Source organism: Xiphophorus hellerii, chromosome 5 (assembly GCF_003331165.1).
Source record: "Xiphophorus hellerii strain 12219 chromosome 5, Xiphophorus_hellerii-4.1, whole genome shotgun sequence".
Lineage (NCBI taxonomy): Eukaryota > Metazoa > Chordata > Actinopteri > Cyprinodontiformes > Poeciliidae > Xiphophorus > Xiphophorus hellerii.
The window spans coordinates 34,156,131-34,171,998 of record NC_045676.1 but is presented as its reverse complement, the minus strand read 5'-3'; the positions used below and the strand labels follow the sequence as shown (position 1 = coordinate 34,171,998).

At 37.6% G+C, this 15,868-nt stretch overlaps 3 protein-coding genes across 5 annotated transcripts in view; all 3 read left to right on the top strand.

Moving 5' to 3' along the window:
- tmem131l (transmembrane 131 like) overlaps positions 1–1,670 on the top strand; it is a 95,074-nt gene extending 93,404 nt beyond the window's left edge. For both annotated transcript variants that reach the window (XM_032563570.1, XM_032563569.1), the window contains exon 34: positions 1,139–1,670. In XM_032563570.1, coding sequence (XP_032419461.1) covers positions 1,139–1,441 — 303 coding nt within the window. In that variant the 3' untranslated portion in view covers positions 1,442–1,670. The remainder of the gene's footprint in view (positions 1–1,138) is intronic.
- An 8,788-nt stretch (positions 1,671–10,458) lies between these two features.
- percc1 (proline and glutamate rich with coiled coil 1) lies at positions 10,459–12,185 on the top strand. The gene has a single exon (XM_032563499.1). The coding sequence runs from the start codon at positions 10,984–10,986 to the stop codon at positions 11,815–11,817; it is 834 nt and encodes a 277-aa protein (XP_032419390.1). The 5' UTR covers positions 10,459–10,983; the 3' UTR covers positions 11,818–12,185.
- Positions 12,186–13,737: 1,552 nt separating this feature from the next.
- pdia2 (protein disulfide isomerase family A, member 2) overlaps positions 13,738–15,868 on the top strand; it is a 35,695-nt gene continuing 33,564 nt past the window's right edge. The window contains exons 1-2 of one of the 2 annotated variants that reach the window (XM_032563497.1): positions 13,738–14,200; positions 15,423–15,629. In XM_032563497.1, coding sequence (XP_032419388.1) covers positions 13,933–14,200; positions 15,423–15,629 — 475 coding nt within the window. In that variant the 5' untranslated portion in view covers positions 13,738–13,932. The remainder of the gene's footprint in view (positions 14,201–15,422; positions 15,630–15,868) is intronic. The other variant, XM_032563498.1, reaches the window with a different exon arrangement.

Sequence of the window (15,868 nt, the reverse complement as noted above, 5' to 3'; positions counted from 1 at the left end):
TCCTGTGCATAAAAACATTTCTCTTAACCATTCTGACAAACCAGAGCCACTATCTTAAAGGAAGCAGTTCAGCTGTTTTATGTACTTAAAATCTATAGAGAAGCTTTAGTTTTAGTTTGTAAAGTGGACACAAAGGATTTAAACTTGGACGTTTTGGTAAAGTCTGGAATTTTTGCATAAAGAATGTGTAGAAAACCTGGGAAAATATTTACATTTTTATTTTATTTTACTAGTTCTAGGGCTAGTAAAATAAAAAAAAGTCGAGCTAAATTTAGATGATACCAGTTTTATATACTTCTGTCACCTGTTTATCACTCCTACGCCTGTCACAGTAATCAATAAATCAATTAATGGAATGATAAATTAAAACAAACTCAATAATTTCCATTGGCATGATTTATCGTTTCTGGTTTTTTTTCTCTTTTCAACAAAAACTGGATCATAAAAGTCTTTAATTTGGTGCTTTGGTCTCTACTAGCCATTTTTGAAGGACAATTTTGTTTTAAAGACTTCAAAATTAACTTTATTTGTTTTGTTTATTTATTTTGGATATTTAAAATGTCTTCTAGTTCTGGTGTTAAATGTTCATTAGAATTTAAGGTTATCATTTAGAATGTTTTCTTGCAATGATTTCAAAACAACAATATCGTTTATGGCAATAACTTCTGGAACAATTTATTGTCCAGCAAAATTTATCGTGACAAGTCTAAATTCACTCCACGATAGCTTTTCTTTTGTAAACAAATATTTTAGAATAAAGATACAATGGCCATTGTAGATAGGAAAAGAAGGAGCACACTTCTGGGAAAAAAATCTCAGAAAATTTCTAGAAAAAACCTTTGAACCTTCTGGGCTTAAAAAGTAGAAAGTTTGTTTGGATAAACTCCAATTTTCAACTTCTCAGAAAAAAAAGAAATTTTGAGATTAATCTCAGAAATTTCCAAGAAAAAACACAGAAATTTCTGTGGTTAATCTCAAATTTTCAGGGGTTTTTTTTTTTGTGGAAATTTACTTTCTTTTTTTTTTTCATCTACCATGGCCCTATTATGCCATTGTATAATGGAGAATGGGGCACAAATTGAGGGATTAGCTTTAAGCAAAACCAAAAGTCTAACGCCTTTCCTTTTCTCCTTCACAGCCATATTTCTCGGGGACCCGCAGCCTCTCTCCCATGTCCGGTCTGTTTGGCTCCATCTGGACCCCTCAGACCCACTTCCCACCTGAGCGATCAGTCCCAGTGTCCCCCATGTCTCCCATTACCCCCATAACCCCTCCTCACTCCCCATTCACCCGGGAGCCAGAGGGAACCTACCGGCCCATCCAGTACTCCAGCTTCAACCCGTTTGGGCCGCACATGAACCTGGACATATGGAACTCTTCATCCAACCGCAGCTCCAACTCCCAGCTCTCCAACGACTCCGGCTACTGTGGAGATGTCTGAATCCGAAAACCAGAACAGCAGACCTTAATACTTGCAAATGCCTAATATAAAAGAAAGGAAATAAAAATGAATGTTCTTTTATCAACAGTGGGGAAAATGTGAATATTACTTTTCTTTTATTTTCCAATTTTCAGATGTTAAATGTTGTGAGAGGTGAAACATTTGTTGTATATTTTTCTAGATTTGCAGTTTTGATCATAGAAAATAAAAGCAAGGTTTTGTACTTGAACAATGGTCTTTATTTCAATTACCCCATATTTACTCTCCAACATATAACGGCTCCCACAGAAAAGAACACTTCATTTCTGACGCTTTCCTTGTGCCAGGTTTCAGCCAAAACATAGAACAAACTTAGGGTTTGTTCAAACAATCCTGCTGCCGAGCAGGGATGGTTCACGGAGTACGTTGAGGTAGTAAGTTGACTCTGGATAGCTGATACACAGCTTTCTGAAACGGAAAACCAAGGATATGCACAGAACTTCAGAATTTTCACTTATTCTGCTTTCTGAAACAGGGCACTGGAGGTAACTTCAGAATTGAACCAAAATGGAACGGGATGCAAAGAACTTGTACATTGTGTGCACTTTTCCACAGAGAAGTCAAGGAATTCAATCTAAAAGGAAGACAGTTTGCAGAGATGGGTAGGATAGTTCCTACCCACCCAGTAACATCAAGTCCAGTGCTTTCGGAATGACTGGGAGACATGTTCCATTATTTAGTATACCCTTTTTTTATGTGTCTGCATCTATGTGCTCGGCAGCAGCTGCGCCCCGTGTTCAAAGCAGCCAGTGCACGAGGTAAGTTAAAAAGTTTTAATTTAAAAAATATATAACAGTGGGGAGTAGGTTAGTTATGCTACTACTTAACTTTGATAACCTTGACATCAGTGACGTGCGGTCAGGGGAGGCAGGCATAATGGAAGAATAATATATAAGATAATTTATATTCCTATTTTCAACCTGTGGTTTGTACTAATAAACTATTTTTCATTTAGCTTAACTAATTTTGATCATTTTTTTCTTCAAAATAGCAGAATTTTTGCAGTTTCCCATTGAAATGCTTGGAAGTGAAGCTGGTGAGGCAGCAGTGAGCTGAGCCTCACCTTGGATTGATCAACCTCTCACTAACTGCACTGGCTGCCATTCTATGAGAGCATGCTCCTCCTGTCTGTACGTCGCCAATAAAATGGTTAAAAACATTTAATATATGAACTGATTTTCCATAATTTAGCTTATGTATATAGTAGAGATATAATGAACACCCTTATGACAAAATTTTATCACTTCATCCTCCAAAATAAACATTCCTTTGACATCTGTTAATCCCATCTTTGTGACACTTTGTTTTGGTAAACTCTTTCCAACCTCTATGAGTTTTAAGAAGAATACAATTAAAGTTTGAAAACAATAAGTTTTCAAACTTTAATTGTAAACATTCTATTTACAACATAAATAGAATGTTGTAATATCTCTGACTTTAACTCTGTGTCTCAGGAAATACAGCAGAGCTCCTGGGTTCAGCAATAAACATTTTCTTTGCAGGTGGCCCTCTCCTACTTACTGCACCATTTGTGTGTCCGTGTGTGTAGGGGGCAGTCGTGAGGGGGAAAAAAGCCCCTTTCCCTGCGTAAGAGTAAACGCATACGTGTTTGTGATTTTCTTCATCCATTCAAAAAAAAAAAAAAAACAATCTATAAGAACTAAACTCTTAAAGATTTTTTTTCTGTAACACTTGCTAGTGTGATACATTTCAGTAAATGTTCCTCATTTGTACATGTATTTCTTAAGAAGATGTTACAGGCAGTAAATAGGCCTCGGTGAGACAAATTGTCTTCCTGATACACAGCGTAAAGGGGAGAGGGGTGACCCCTGTCCTGCTCACCACACCATTTGTGCGTCCGTGCGTAAGAGTAAACACATACCTCTAAAGAAAACCTACAGTTTAACTGTTTCACTGCATTATTTATGGTGATACTATTAGCCAGTGCTGACTATGAGTTTGTGATTTCCTTCATCCGTTCCGAAAATTGTCACTTAAATTTTAAACTCATAGATTTCTTTCTGTAACACTTGCTAGTGTGATACATTTCAGTAAATTTTCCTCAATTGTACATGTACTTCTTAAGTATATGTGACAGACAGTAAACAGGCCTAGGTGAGGCTGCTCATAATTAACTTTCAGCTTTCCCCAAAGTTGAAAGGTTTTTTTTTTACACTGCACAATCACGCTCCAAGAGTTGCTCACAAGATGGGAAATTGTTTTGTTACCTTTAACATTATCCACAAGTTTTGCCCTGACTTATATGCTGTATGTTCCTTTTCCTTAAAGATGCTTCCCTTCCATCCATGATATTACACACTTGTCTTAAGTGTGTTTGCTACCAAAATATAGTACACCTATAGTTGTTGAAGGTTAAATTACTAAAACAATATAAAGCAATTTATGAATTGCAATTATAATTGCCTATAATTAGGCAATTATAATTATGACTGCCTATAATTGCCTATAATTGCTTTATAAAGCAATTTATAGGCAGTCTGTATTAAAATATTTAATACAATTCATATTATTTATTTAGATTTGATGTTTTGATGTGTGCACTTGGATTCTATCGATTTATTGAATGATGGTTTGTGTAAATATTTATCAAACTGAATGGCTATTCAGGTTTTATATAGTTTTTTTCTTTTGGTGTTTGTTGCACAAATTCAAATATATGTTGGCTATCAGCCAACAATTCAATCAGTGAATTTGTGTTTTTCTTAAATACTCCCTCTCACCGAGACTTATTTACATCTTCTGACAACTAGCCCAACTTATAGCATTGACTAAGTTTGCTATTGGTACACTTTACCTAAAAATAATTAAAAAGAAATAAAACATACTCACTACACAACCATGCTCCAAGAGTTGCTCACAACATGGTGAATTGTTTAGTTACCGTTAAAATTATCTACAGCTTTTGTTCCTTGGTTCTAATGATGCTGTTCACTAATGTTCACTAACAGACAGCAAACCTCTTCTAATTGATAAGCTTATAAATGATCAATGTGAAGCATCACTATGCATTATAGAAAATCATATCAGTCAGATTAAGTAAAATATCATTATACTCAAAGCAATCAGAATTATATTTCTCTGAAAGGCAATTTCTCCTTTTCAGGGAACTTAGACTGTATGAAAAGAATCAGTGAAATATACTATGAAATATTTAATCTGCAGAATCCCAATAATAAAACTTCAATTGTGAATTGAATGATTACATTGCATCTAGACACAAAAGAATCAGCTGTTAATTAGTAATCATACTATGGAAATGACTAACAAGATCTGATCAAACAAGAAACTTGACAACCTCAAGGGATTTCTCACATTGGAGAACGAACCGTCTGACTTTCTTTAGCCACTAAATTTAACCTTACCAAAGTTTTGCCTTGGAGCAAACAGGTACTGAGTTTGAAGCGGATCAGACGCCTTCAGCCATCTGCTAAAGCTAGACTCTGGCCTTCCTCACTGTAAAATAAAACCTTAGACTTAAGAGAAAGTTAAACATCACTTAATTATCATCAACTTGTTGTTTGTACTCATCTTAAACAAATGGCAGGAACGTTTGGCTAAAAAACAAAGCTTTATAAGTTAATCTATTTAAGTTGAGTCCATGCAACAAGTAAAATAAAATAAAAAGTGAACTATAGGAAAGTAGTGAGGATTTAGGGTGGTAAAAGTTTAACATTTTAACATACTATGCCATTTCTGCTCAAGCAAACCAAAAGGTTTTGAACAGAACAACCATGTCGAATAATGAGACCATGAATCTGAAAAAATAATTGACTTTTACATTCATGCACAACTTTGCTGTCTACCGCATGGTATCAAAAATTAAAAATAGTTTTAAATCACTGATATAAGGATGAAAAATACATCTGATGTTGTGATGTTTCTGCTCTTTGTGTCCAAAAATATTTCCTAAAGGCTAATAAATTGTTGGAGCAGATGACTGGTTCCCTCCTTGGTCATATGGACCCAACAGTTTTACAGGTCTCATTCTGTCCTGATAATTAGTCACAGCCTTTCTCTCAGTAAATACAATTATCATCTTTGTATTTTTCTTTTTAAATCCTCTTTTAACCCTATTTCTTGTCCAGTAGCAGAAACACTGACATTAAGAAACCACAATCCCTGAATTGCATTATTACCAAACTTCTATAACCGCTGGATCGAATAATTATGGAAAATTACGTATTTATTCATATTTTAAAGGTATGTACTTTTAGGACAGCCATCTAGTAAAAAGCTGCATGAGCTGGCTACTGGTGTCTAAAAACTCAGTCAGGAAAATAGGTTGTATTTACTTTAATTTATGCAAACCAATTGCCTCAAAAGATTCAATTACTGCAACATATAAAAGACAAGCGTAGTTACACTGTGTGTTTTTGGCAAACAATATTCTTAAACTCATCCAAAATATTCTCTGCAAAACTTATTTTATTTTCTGCTTACAGCAGCAGCAATATATTTGCTACATAGATTAAAGATACATGGTCTCATTATTCGACATGGTTGTTCTGTTCAAAACCTTTTGGTTTGCTTGAGCAGAAATGGCGTAGTATGTTAAAATGTTAAACTTTTACCACCCTAAATCCTCACTACTTTCCTATAGTTCGCTTTTTATTTTATTTTACTTGTTGCATGGACTCAACTTAAATAGATTAACTTATAAAGCATTTTTTAAAAATATATATCCAAATGTTCCTGCCACTTGCTTAAGATGAGTACAAATAACAAGTTGATGATAATTAAGTGATGTTCACTTGAACTTTTTGTTTAAGTCTAATGTCTTATTTTACAGTGAGGAAGGCCAGAGTCTAGCTTTAGCAGATGGCTGAAGGCGTCTGATCCGCTTCAAACTCAGTACCTGTTTGCTCCAAGGCAAAACTTTGGTAAGGTTAAATTTAGTGGCTAAAGAAAGTCAGACGGTTCGTTCTCCAATGTGAGAAATCCCTTGAGGTTGTCAAGTTTCTTGTTTGATCAGATCTTGTTAGTCATTTCCATAGTATGATTACTAATTAACAGCTGATTCTTTTGTGTCTAGATGCAATGTAATCATTCAATTCACAAGTGAAGTTTTATTGTCAGGATTCTGCAAAATTAATATTTCATAGTATATTTCAATCATTTTTTTCCTACAGTCTAAGCTCCCTGAAAAGGAGAAATTACCTTTCAGAGAAATATAATTCTGATTGCTTTGAGTATAATGATATTTTACTTAATCTGACTGATATGATCTTCTATATATAACAATGGTTTTTTTTAGGTAAAGTGTACCCAAATATTTTGTACATATACAACATTTTGTACTCAACAACTACAAAGTAATCTTCAAATAAATAAAGCCAATGCTGTACACAATTTCCATTAATAAATATCACAAAAATAATTGTAAATTAATTAAGTACTCCATTAGCACTTAAAATAGCCCATTGAAAAAAATCACTAAGTGTAATATTTTGCATTACAAACTGTCATCTGGATAAAGGTACTGATGATACTAGTCTGTCCCCATATAGCTGGTTAAAAAAAAAAATCCATTATGGTCTTTACTATTTTCCTTGGAGGCTGGGTCTACACCAAACTTACCAGGGGTGTCAGTGTGAGTTTTTTATGGGGAACACTTAAAGAATGAAACAAAAAGCAGAGCAATATATTTCATCATTTGATATATTAAGTTACCCAAAGAGCCACTTGTGTCTCCAGAGATTCAGGTTGCAGATCCTGATCTAGCAGATGGAAAATATGATCCTATCTCAATACAGCAGCTAAAAGTGCAACACTATCATTTTTAATTCATTGTTAAAGTAAAATTGTGAAGGTTAAAAAAAATCTACTACTAAATGTTAAAACACATTTAGTATAATTTCCTTAGTACCCCCGTTATCCCCTGTCTAGAACCGCCCCTGGGCTGCAGGTCTGTGTCTGGTGTATTTTTGATTAGCATGATATTTTCTTCATTGATAGGAAATCAGGTTGGATAGATTATATTTAATTTATTTAGCTTTTTTTTCTTTTTTTTTTTAGCATGAGAGTCCCACTGAATAAACATAATATTTTCTGTCCTGGACTCGGCACTGAGCTAGCTGCTAACAACATTAGCACTCTGAGGTCAGCCAAGCAAGGGCATAAAAATAATATACACTGCCTGGCCAAAAAAAAAGTCGCCACCTGGATTTAACTAAGCAAATAGGTACAAGCCTCCTATTGGATAAGTACTGCATAGGCGATTATCTTTCAGCTGGCAACAAGTTATTTAACCCCAACTGATGCAATGAGTAACTCCTCATTTCTTAAACAACCATGGCAAAAGACACATCCTGTGGTCGTGGAAAAGACGTTAGTCTGTTTAAGAAGGGTCAAATCATTGGCATGCATCAAGCAGAGAAAACATCTAAGGAGATTGCAGAAACTACTAGAATTGGGTTAAGAACTGTCCAACGCGTCATTAAAAACTGGAAGGATGGTGGGTAACCATCGTCTTCCAGGAAGAAATGTGGTCGGAAAAAAATCCTGAATGATCGTGATCGGTGATTACTTAAACGTTTGGTCAAATCAAATCGAAGAAAAACAACAGCAGAACTCAGGAGTATGTTTAATTGTGAACGCAAAAGCATTTCCACACACACAATGCGAAGGGAACTCAAGGGGTTGGGATTGAACAGCTGTGTAGCCGTAAGAAAACCTCTAATCAGTAAGGCTAACCAGAAAAAAGGGCTTCAGTTTGCTAGGGAGCATAAAGATTGGACTCTGGAGGAATGGAAGAGGGTCATGTGGTCTGATGAGTCCAGATTTACCCTGTTCCAGAGTGATGGGCGCATCAGGGTAAGAAGAGAGGCAGGTGAAGTGATGCACCCATCATGCCTAGTGCCTACTGTACAAGCCTGTGGGGGCAGTGCTATGATCTGGGGTTGCTGCAGTTGGTCAGGTCTAGGTTCAGCAACATTGTGTGCCCAAAGAATGAGGTCAGCTGACTACCTGAATATACTGAATGACCAGGTTATTCCATCAATGGATTTTGTCTTCCCAAATGGAACCGGCATATTCCAAGATGACAATGCCAGGATTCATCGGGCTCACATTGTGAAAGAGTGGTTCAGGGAGCATGAGACATCTTTTTCACACATGGATTGACCACCACAGGGTCCAGACCTTAACCCCATTGAGAATCTCTGGGATGTGCTGGAGAAGGCTTTGTGCAGTGGTCAGACTCTCCCATCATCAATACAAGATCTTGGTGAAAGATTAATGCAACACTGGATGGAAATAAATCTTGTGACACTGCAGAAGCTTATTGAAACAATGCCACAGCGAATGCGGGCTGTAATCAAAGCTAAAGGCGGTCCAATAAAATATTAGAGAGTGTGACCATTTTTTGGTGGCGACTTTTTTTTTTGGCCAGGCAGTGTATCTTACCTTACATATGAATGCTTGTCTTTCTAAGTAACTGTCCAATAAAACATCTGAAAATACAATTTAAATGATGCGATCATTACCTGCAAACTCTGGCATTGTTAGTTTCCGCACCTCCTGTTTTTAACTGTAGATTGTTGATCCACCTTTCTCTTCTTTTTTCTGTAAGTTTTTTAAAATTAACTCTCTTGTGACCAACCTTTGAAACAAGAGAATAACGTTTATCATTCTCTCTATTAGAACGGTTGGAACAACTGTACAGGACACAGACTTTAGACATTTTGATGCTGGATCAACAGAAATAAATGGGCTGCATTTACTTCCGGCCCTCCATCTGCATTGGGTGACGTCGGTGCTACATCATCTGAAACCCAGCAATAATAATCAGCATTCATGATGGACGTTTGCCAGAACAAATCAGACAGTTTTTCCACAACACTGCCAAAATCCTCTTAGCCAGTGATAACATTAAGGCATTCTGACCTTATTCATTCACAAAAATACAAAGCATCTTTCGGGCCCCCAAAGCACCGGGACCTTGGGCTGCAGCCCCGGTAAGCCCATGCTAAAATCCGGGCTTGTTGACATCTTCAGAGAGAATCTGGTGGCTGTTTTCATTTTTTTTTATTTCTACAGCGTAAGTGTTTCATTAGTTGAAAAATTACACATTTTCTGTAGTATCATATCTTCCTTAGATATTACAAGATTACAAGATTCATACAAAGAAATATGGTTCATGACTCTTGCATATTAATGTATATAAATAAAAAAAGACATCTCGTACAGCATAGAATGGATTGATTAATCAACCTTTGTCTTAAAATATGTTATATTTGTTTCTTGTAAGCATGAAATAAAACAAAATCTGAGTTTTTTGAGTGTGTGTCCATATGTATTTAGGTGCTTGTGTGCCTAAAAAGGTGTGCAATTCTTTGTTAGGCTCTCAAGTGCTGACATATTGCAGCTATTGATCTTTAGTCCTAAAATCAACACAGAAGCCTGGATACTGATGACAGGCAAGACCAGAGGAGTCTGGATATCCTGATAACATACACACACACACGCCCACACGCCTACGTGCACACACCGTGCTCATATGCACAATGTCACACAGGTCTGAAAATATCTATCAAACCTTCTCTGCAGGATTTAATCAGCAGAGTAGTCAAGTTCTTCAGAATCCTGCTAATGGAAATAAAATTTTGGTTCAGTTTTATTGAAGCTATCACACCAAACCTTGTTAAACTATACTGAAGTTTGTGGTTGAAATGGAAAAAATGTGAAAAGTTTAAAAGCTGAGATTACTTTTGCGAAAATCATTAGATGTTCCAGCTCCTTCAGGAAGTTGTCCACATTGTTCTTTCACTGCTTTATTTGATGACTCAGAATTAAACCACAAATGACAACTAATTACTGCTTCACTGCAAGGCCAAGTTCCTCTGCAGGTTGTTTCTGACTTAAAGCTTAATTTTTAGAATTATATGCAGTCTTGTAATCCTTATTTACTTCCAGTAAGGCCAGTAAAGGTTATAAACACATGAGAGAAGAAATGGAGTTTGCATATAAAAAGTATGGTGGAATTTTATGTTTCAGGAAGTCTGAGTCTGAGCAGGCTGTGCAGTGTCACATTGTGGTGTCCAGGGCAGACGAGGGTCCGGGTGAATACAGTGACCACCCCCGGCCTCCTCTCGACCCCTTTAGAAATCAACACAGCGGGTGATTGGATTTCACGCTCTTTTATCTTTTAACTAGCCTGATAACAGGAACGGAAAAAGCAATGATGAGCTTGTGTACACGTGTGTAAAAACTCTCCATGGTCACTTAGCAGAGCCCCCATTAGGCTTGGATCTCCTTCCAGGTTGCCCGGTGATAGAGTAAACAGAGTGAGTCTGACCGATCCGGCACGCAAATATTTGTTTTAGGAAGGTGCCCTGGTTCGACAGGAGACACATGTCAGCTGCGGTATAAAAACAGAGACCACTGTCACTCATCAGCTCACACACACACAGGACCCGGACTCTCTCCTCCAGGACAAATCCAGCTCCAAGGTAGGAAAACTTTTACACCAATTGCAGTGTTTTATGCCTCCTTTGTCCTTGTACTTTTTCTTTTCTTACTGCTTTGACCTCTACAGGTCTGGAGGTGACATGGCCACAGGCGTCATCAGGAATTTCCACATTCAGGCCCCGGCTCCTCCCTACTTCCACACTTTCTTGCACTCTCCATGCAAGAAGGATGAGGTTTGTCAGATGAAGGAGAAGCCACAGGAACGAGAAGATGAAGAAGAGGAGGAGGAGGAGGAAGAAGAGGAATGCTTGGATCAGTTCATTATGAATCCTGCTCAGAATGTTCTGGATGTGACCAGTCAGTTGCTGAGGTTCGCTGACCTCATCAGTCATGACGTCCAGCGGTATTTCGGCCGTTCCTCTGCAGATCGAGAAGCTTGTGACATCTATGACGACTCTGTCTCTGTGGTGAGCAGTGGCCGGCTGCGTTACTATGACGACCTGCTGAGGATCGCAGGTGCGGGGACTCCGGAGGAGCAGGTGAGCGGTGTGGTGGCTCCAGATGACAACCCAAGACGCAGCGGTTTAGGGCCCCTGGCTGACCTGTTCAACCACAAGGGCCTGGGTCGACTCAGGGTCCAGCCAATGATCAACAGGCACCTCCCACTAAGTTTCTGGACTGAGCCAGTTCCTCGCTACCCGCTGGTCGGCTTCAGCAGCACACCTAACATCACACACACTAGCAGCAGCTCACCTGGACAGACCGACAGCGGCAGACACACACATTACAACCCATTGATGCAGCACTGCATCACCGGCACGGAGCCAGACTTCAGTGACCTGCTGGCCTACTGGGACCCACACCCAGAGTTCACTCACACACTGATGGACGACACACATGCAGAATGAAACTCACTGAAACCGCTGCCTGAAACTAGCATGGGTTCTGACCTCTGCAGCTGTTCAACTAACAGAAATGAACAGGAACAAAGCAGGTTGTTTTCTTCTCTTTGTGGTCCTGTATGTCCTCTGACAAGGAAACGCTTCAAGAATGTTTAGATTAGTTGCCGTAGAAACCATGCTTTAATTTTGAAGGAAAGGTTTCTTTCTTTCTCTGGTTATTTCAAAAACTGATTAGCCTTTGGAGCACATTTCATATGACAGATTTCATTAAGGATGCACAGATATGAAAACGAGGACCCATATCAATATTAATTTTATATCCTAAGGTTCTTTCAGAATAGAATAGAAGATACTTTATTGATCCCAAGGGGAAATTGCTTATTCGTTGACAAGGTACTCCATCTAAGGTATTAAATATTAATAATATAAATATAACCATAATATTATAGATTATAGTTTATAAAAATGTATACCTAAGAGTGATGAGATAATTCAAAATGACTGAATGTAAATAAATAAATAACAAGCATGCACATGGAAACATGTTAATCTATAAATAATCTACAAATGAGTGAAGAGTAAATTAGATTTTAGTAGCTCAGACTTAGACATTGTAAAATCTAATGACTATAGGCAGAAATGATTTTCTGTGTTGCTCTGTGGTTCACTTTGGTAAAAATGAGCCTGGCTGAAGGTGCTCCTGTATCCGACCAGCATGGATTAGACTCATTGTCCAAGATGACCTGCATCTAATATACTAATATACTGTAAATGATAGTCCAAATAAACTGTCCATCCTTACGTTTCATGCAACAAACCAGCATTTGTAAGCATTCTCCCAGTTGGTTTTAAGCTTCAGCTCTTCACCTTAAGAGCACAGCGGTGTTGTAGTGGTGCTAGATCAACAGTGCTGGTGCCGTATCTGTAAAGAGTGTTCTGGTGAAGCAGTTGAACTGCTGAACACCTGCTGGTTTATCTGTTAAAGGGTTACATGAGCTCAAATGGATAGATGTTCATTAAGCCTCTTTCTAATACAGAACAGTACAAAAGTCTTGACTTCTGCTGCATCTCCATTTGAGACTCTTTCACTCAATCATAATGATCCTGATCACTTTTTCTTTACAGTTTCTACATTTCTTCTGTTTTCCTTTGGACCTTGACTACTTGTTCACTTGTTTTTATTCCATTTCCATAGATTTTGAAGCAATTAACGACCAACAAAGCCACCTCAGAGTGTGGATGGACTTCATACAATACACACATTACTTTTCAAAAGTATTCACAGAACTAATGTGGATTTCAAGGTTTTTGTTGATTTATGTTTCTCCCAGTTTTGCACATGTAGAGGCTGAAATATCTCTAAATGTCTCTGGAGTCTCATTTAGATTCAGGTTTGTGCTACATGTTAGTTTTCATCCCTCACTCTGTACTTTTCATATAGACCAAAAGGTTTAGTAATGGTCTCTTCCTGTCACTCTATCGGTCAGACCTGTTGAATTTATTAATGATGTATTCGAGGTCCCACATAACATTCCAATAAAATATATTGACTATGTTGAAGTAAATAAAAGCAACATGTATAAAAGAAAAATCAGTGGGAATACCTTTCATAATGTACTGTACAAAAAACTCCACCTGAAGCTATAGCTCCTGCCATTATTTCTTCTGCATCCAGGTCCAACACATTGTTTAAACTCTAAACATAATACATGTTAAAGAAAAAGCTAACTTTTCTCCTACCTTTATCATTGAGCCATTTTTAGGTAAATGAGGTTTAGATAAGCACCAATAAGTAGTTATTCTATAAAATATCTTCCAACGTAAATATCTGTCAGTATTAATTAAAAACATGCCAACAAATGGAAAAAAAGATGACAAATGCTGACATTTAATAAATTCTGTGCTTACTGCTGTTTATGAACCAAATCAATATCTTTACATGGCATGATGTGATTGGCTCCAACGAGTCCTGTGAAAGTGCAGCCTCCGATTGGACAAGAGGGAAGACCAGTAACATTCTGACACACACACTCCATGTTAAATAAATAAATGTAGGACAGGTTCCCCCACACCTGAGCAGAGGTGACAGAGCAGGTTACACATACACACACACACAGAGACATGAGAACACACAAGCTATGCATCGCTCTGCTGGGCCTGCTGCTGCTGGGGTCCTTCAGCGTTCAGGCCGGTGACCCCAAGGATGACCCCGACAGGGCAACAGAGGCATCATCAGCAGAGACACAAGAGGACACCTCAGAGGAGACAGACAAGAAGCCAAAGAAGGAGAAGACAACAAACATAGAAGAAGAAAAAGATGTTTTGGTTCTACACATCAACAACTTTGACAGAGCTCTCAGCGAAAATGAGTTTTTACTGGTTGAGTTTTGTAAGTAAAAATATATTATTAATATTCTTATTATTAAATATAAGTTTAAACAGGCAGGTTGTGCAGGATGTGCTGTTTTACAGAAATTTGGTAGAACATATGTTACATGTGCTGCTGTTTAATACAAAAACATTAATTTAAAGGAATATTGATTAAAAACACTGAATGGCTTCAAAATATCAAAAGGATACCTAAATATAAAGCATGAGCCATTTCTTAAAAGAACTGAAATATTTATGCTAATAAAAGAAAAAAATGAAGTTGAGATAACCATGAAATATCACCTAGAGCTGCAGGACTACATTATTTTATCACACACCAATAGAGGATTTCCTCTGGTATTTTATATTCATACCCCTGAGGTACTATGAAACAAATGGAGAAATGTCCCCACACATGTCCTGTCAAGTCCAGCTGTTGTCCTGCTGAAAAGCTCCCACACATGGGCTCAGCAGGACAACAGCAGAGGGAAAAAAGGAGCAGTGAGGATAAAGCTGAGGCTAGTCACCGCTTCTGCTATCAGCAGCTTATTTCCCTGGGAATTGAGGGAACGGTAGCAACAGGACAGATAATGCTTCCAGTCAATGTTCTAGTGAATGGCGGGCAGAGAAGCCAAAAATTGTACTCAAGTAAGAGTAACACTACTTCAACATATTTTTACTCAAGCAAAAGTAAAAAGTAGCCATCCAGTAAGAGTAAAAAAAGTATTTGGTAAATAGTCTACTCAAGTACCAAGTAACTGAAAAAATGATCAATCCTTAAATATTTAAAAATTACATTATCAGGTGGACCAAAATATAAAGTTAAACGGAAATTTTAGTATCTTAAGGATGAAAATGACAATAATTGATATAACAAAAAATAAAATCAGGCAAAAGAAACTTTTTCCAAATCGGCTTCTTTCAATAAAAAACTTAAGAAACTTTATCAAAAATTGCAGGTCTGTGTCTGGTGAATTTTTGTTTAAAACATGTTTGTTCTTCATTCAGTGGGTAGAGAGTCCAGAAATTTTACTCAAGTAAGAGTAGCGGTACTTCATAATAAAACTACTCAGGTGAAATTAAAAAGTAGAGTGTAGTAAAAATACTTCTTAAAAGTTTTTTAAAAATGTAAAAAAAAAAGTTGCTCAAGTAATTGTAATTGAGTAAATGTAACTAGTTACTGCTTAACTCTGCTTGACAGTGTGCAATTGTGCTTCAAATATGTGTGTGTTTGTCTGAAGATGCTCCCTGGTGTGGCCACTGCAAAGAGTTTGAACCGATTTACGCCGAGGTTGCAGAGAAACTGAAGGAGGAGGGAGCAGGCATGCGATTGGCCAAGGTGGATGCCATCGAGGAGAAGGAGCTGGCTGATGAGTTTGAGGTCGGAAGCTTTCCCACTCTGAAGGTGTTCATCAACGGGGAGCGCAAGCTGCCATTGGACTACACCGGTAGAGATGCAGAGACATTTATCTTAGACAAATATTGTAGAAATTATATGCAACCACTATTAACATGTATTCACAACTCTTATCTCAAGAGTTTAGGGCCACATAAATACTTGTGGCAGGCCTGATTTGGCCCCAGGGCCTTGAGGTTGACATGAGGTGTAAAAACCCCCAGCATAACCAGGACCAGGCTCAAGATGAGCAGCCATGTATATCGACAGACAAACAGAGACTGAAGGAAA

Excerpts from the sequence above, each read along its gene's own strand:
- percc1 (XM_032563499.1), top strand. The coding sequence starts at position 10,984 with ATGCCTCCTTTGTCCTTGTACTTTTTCTTTTCTTACTGCTTTGACCTC.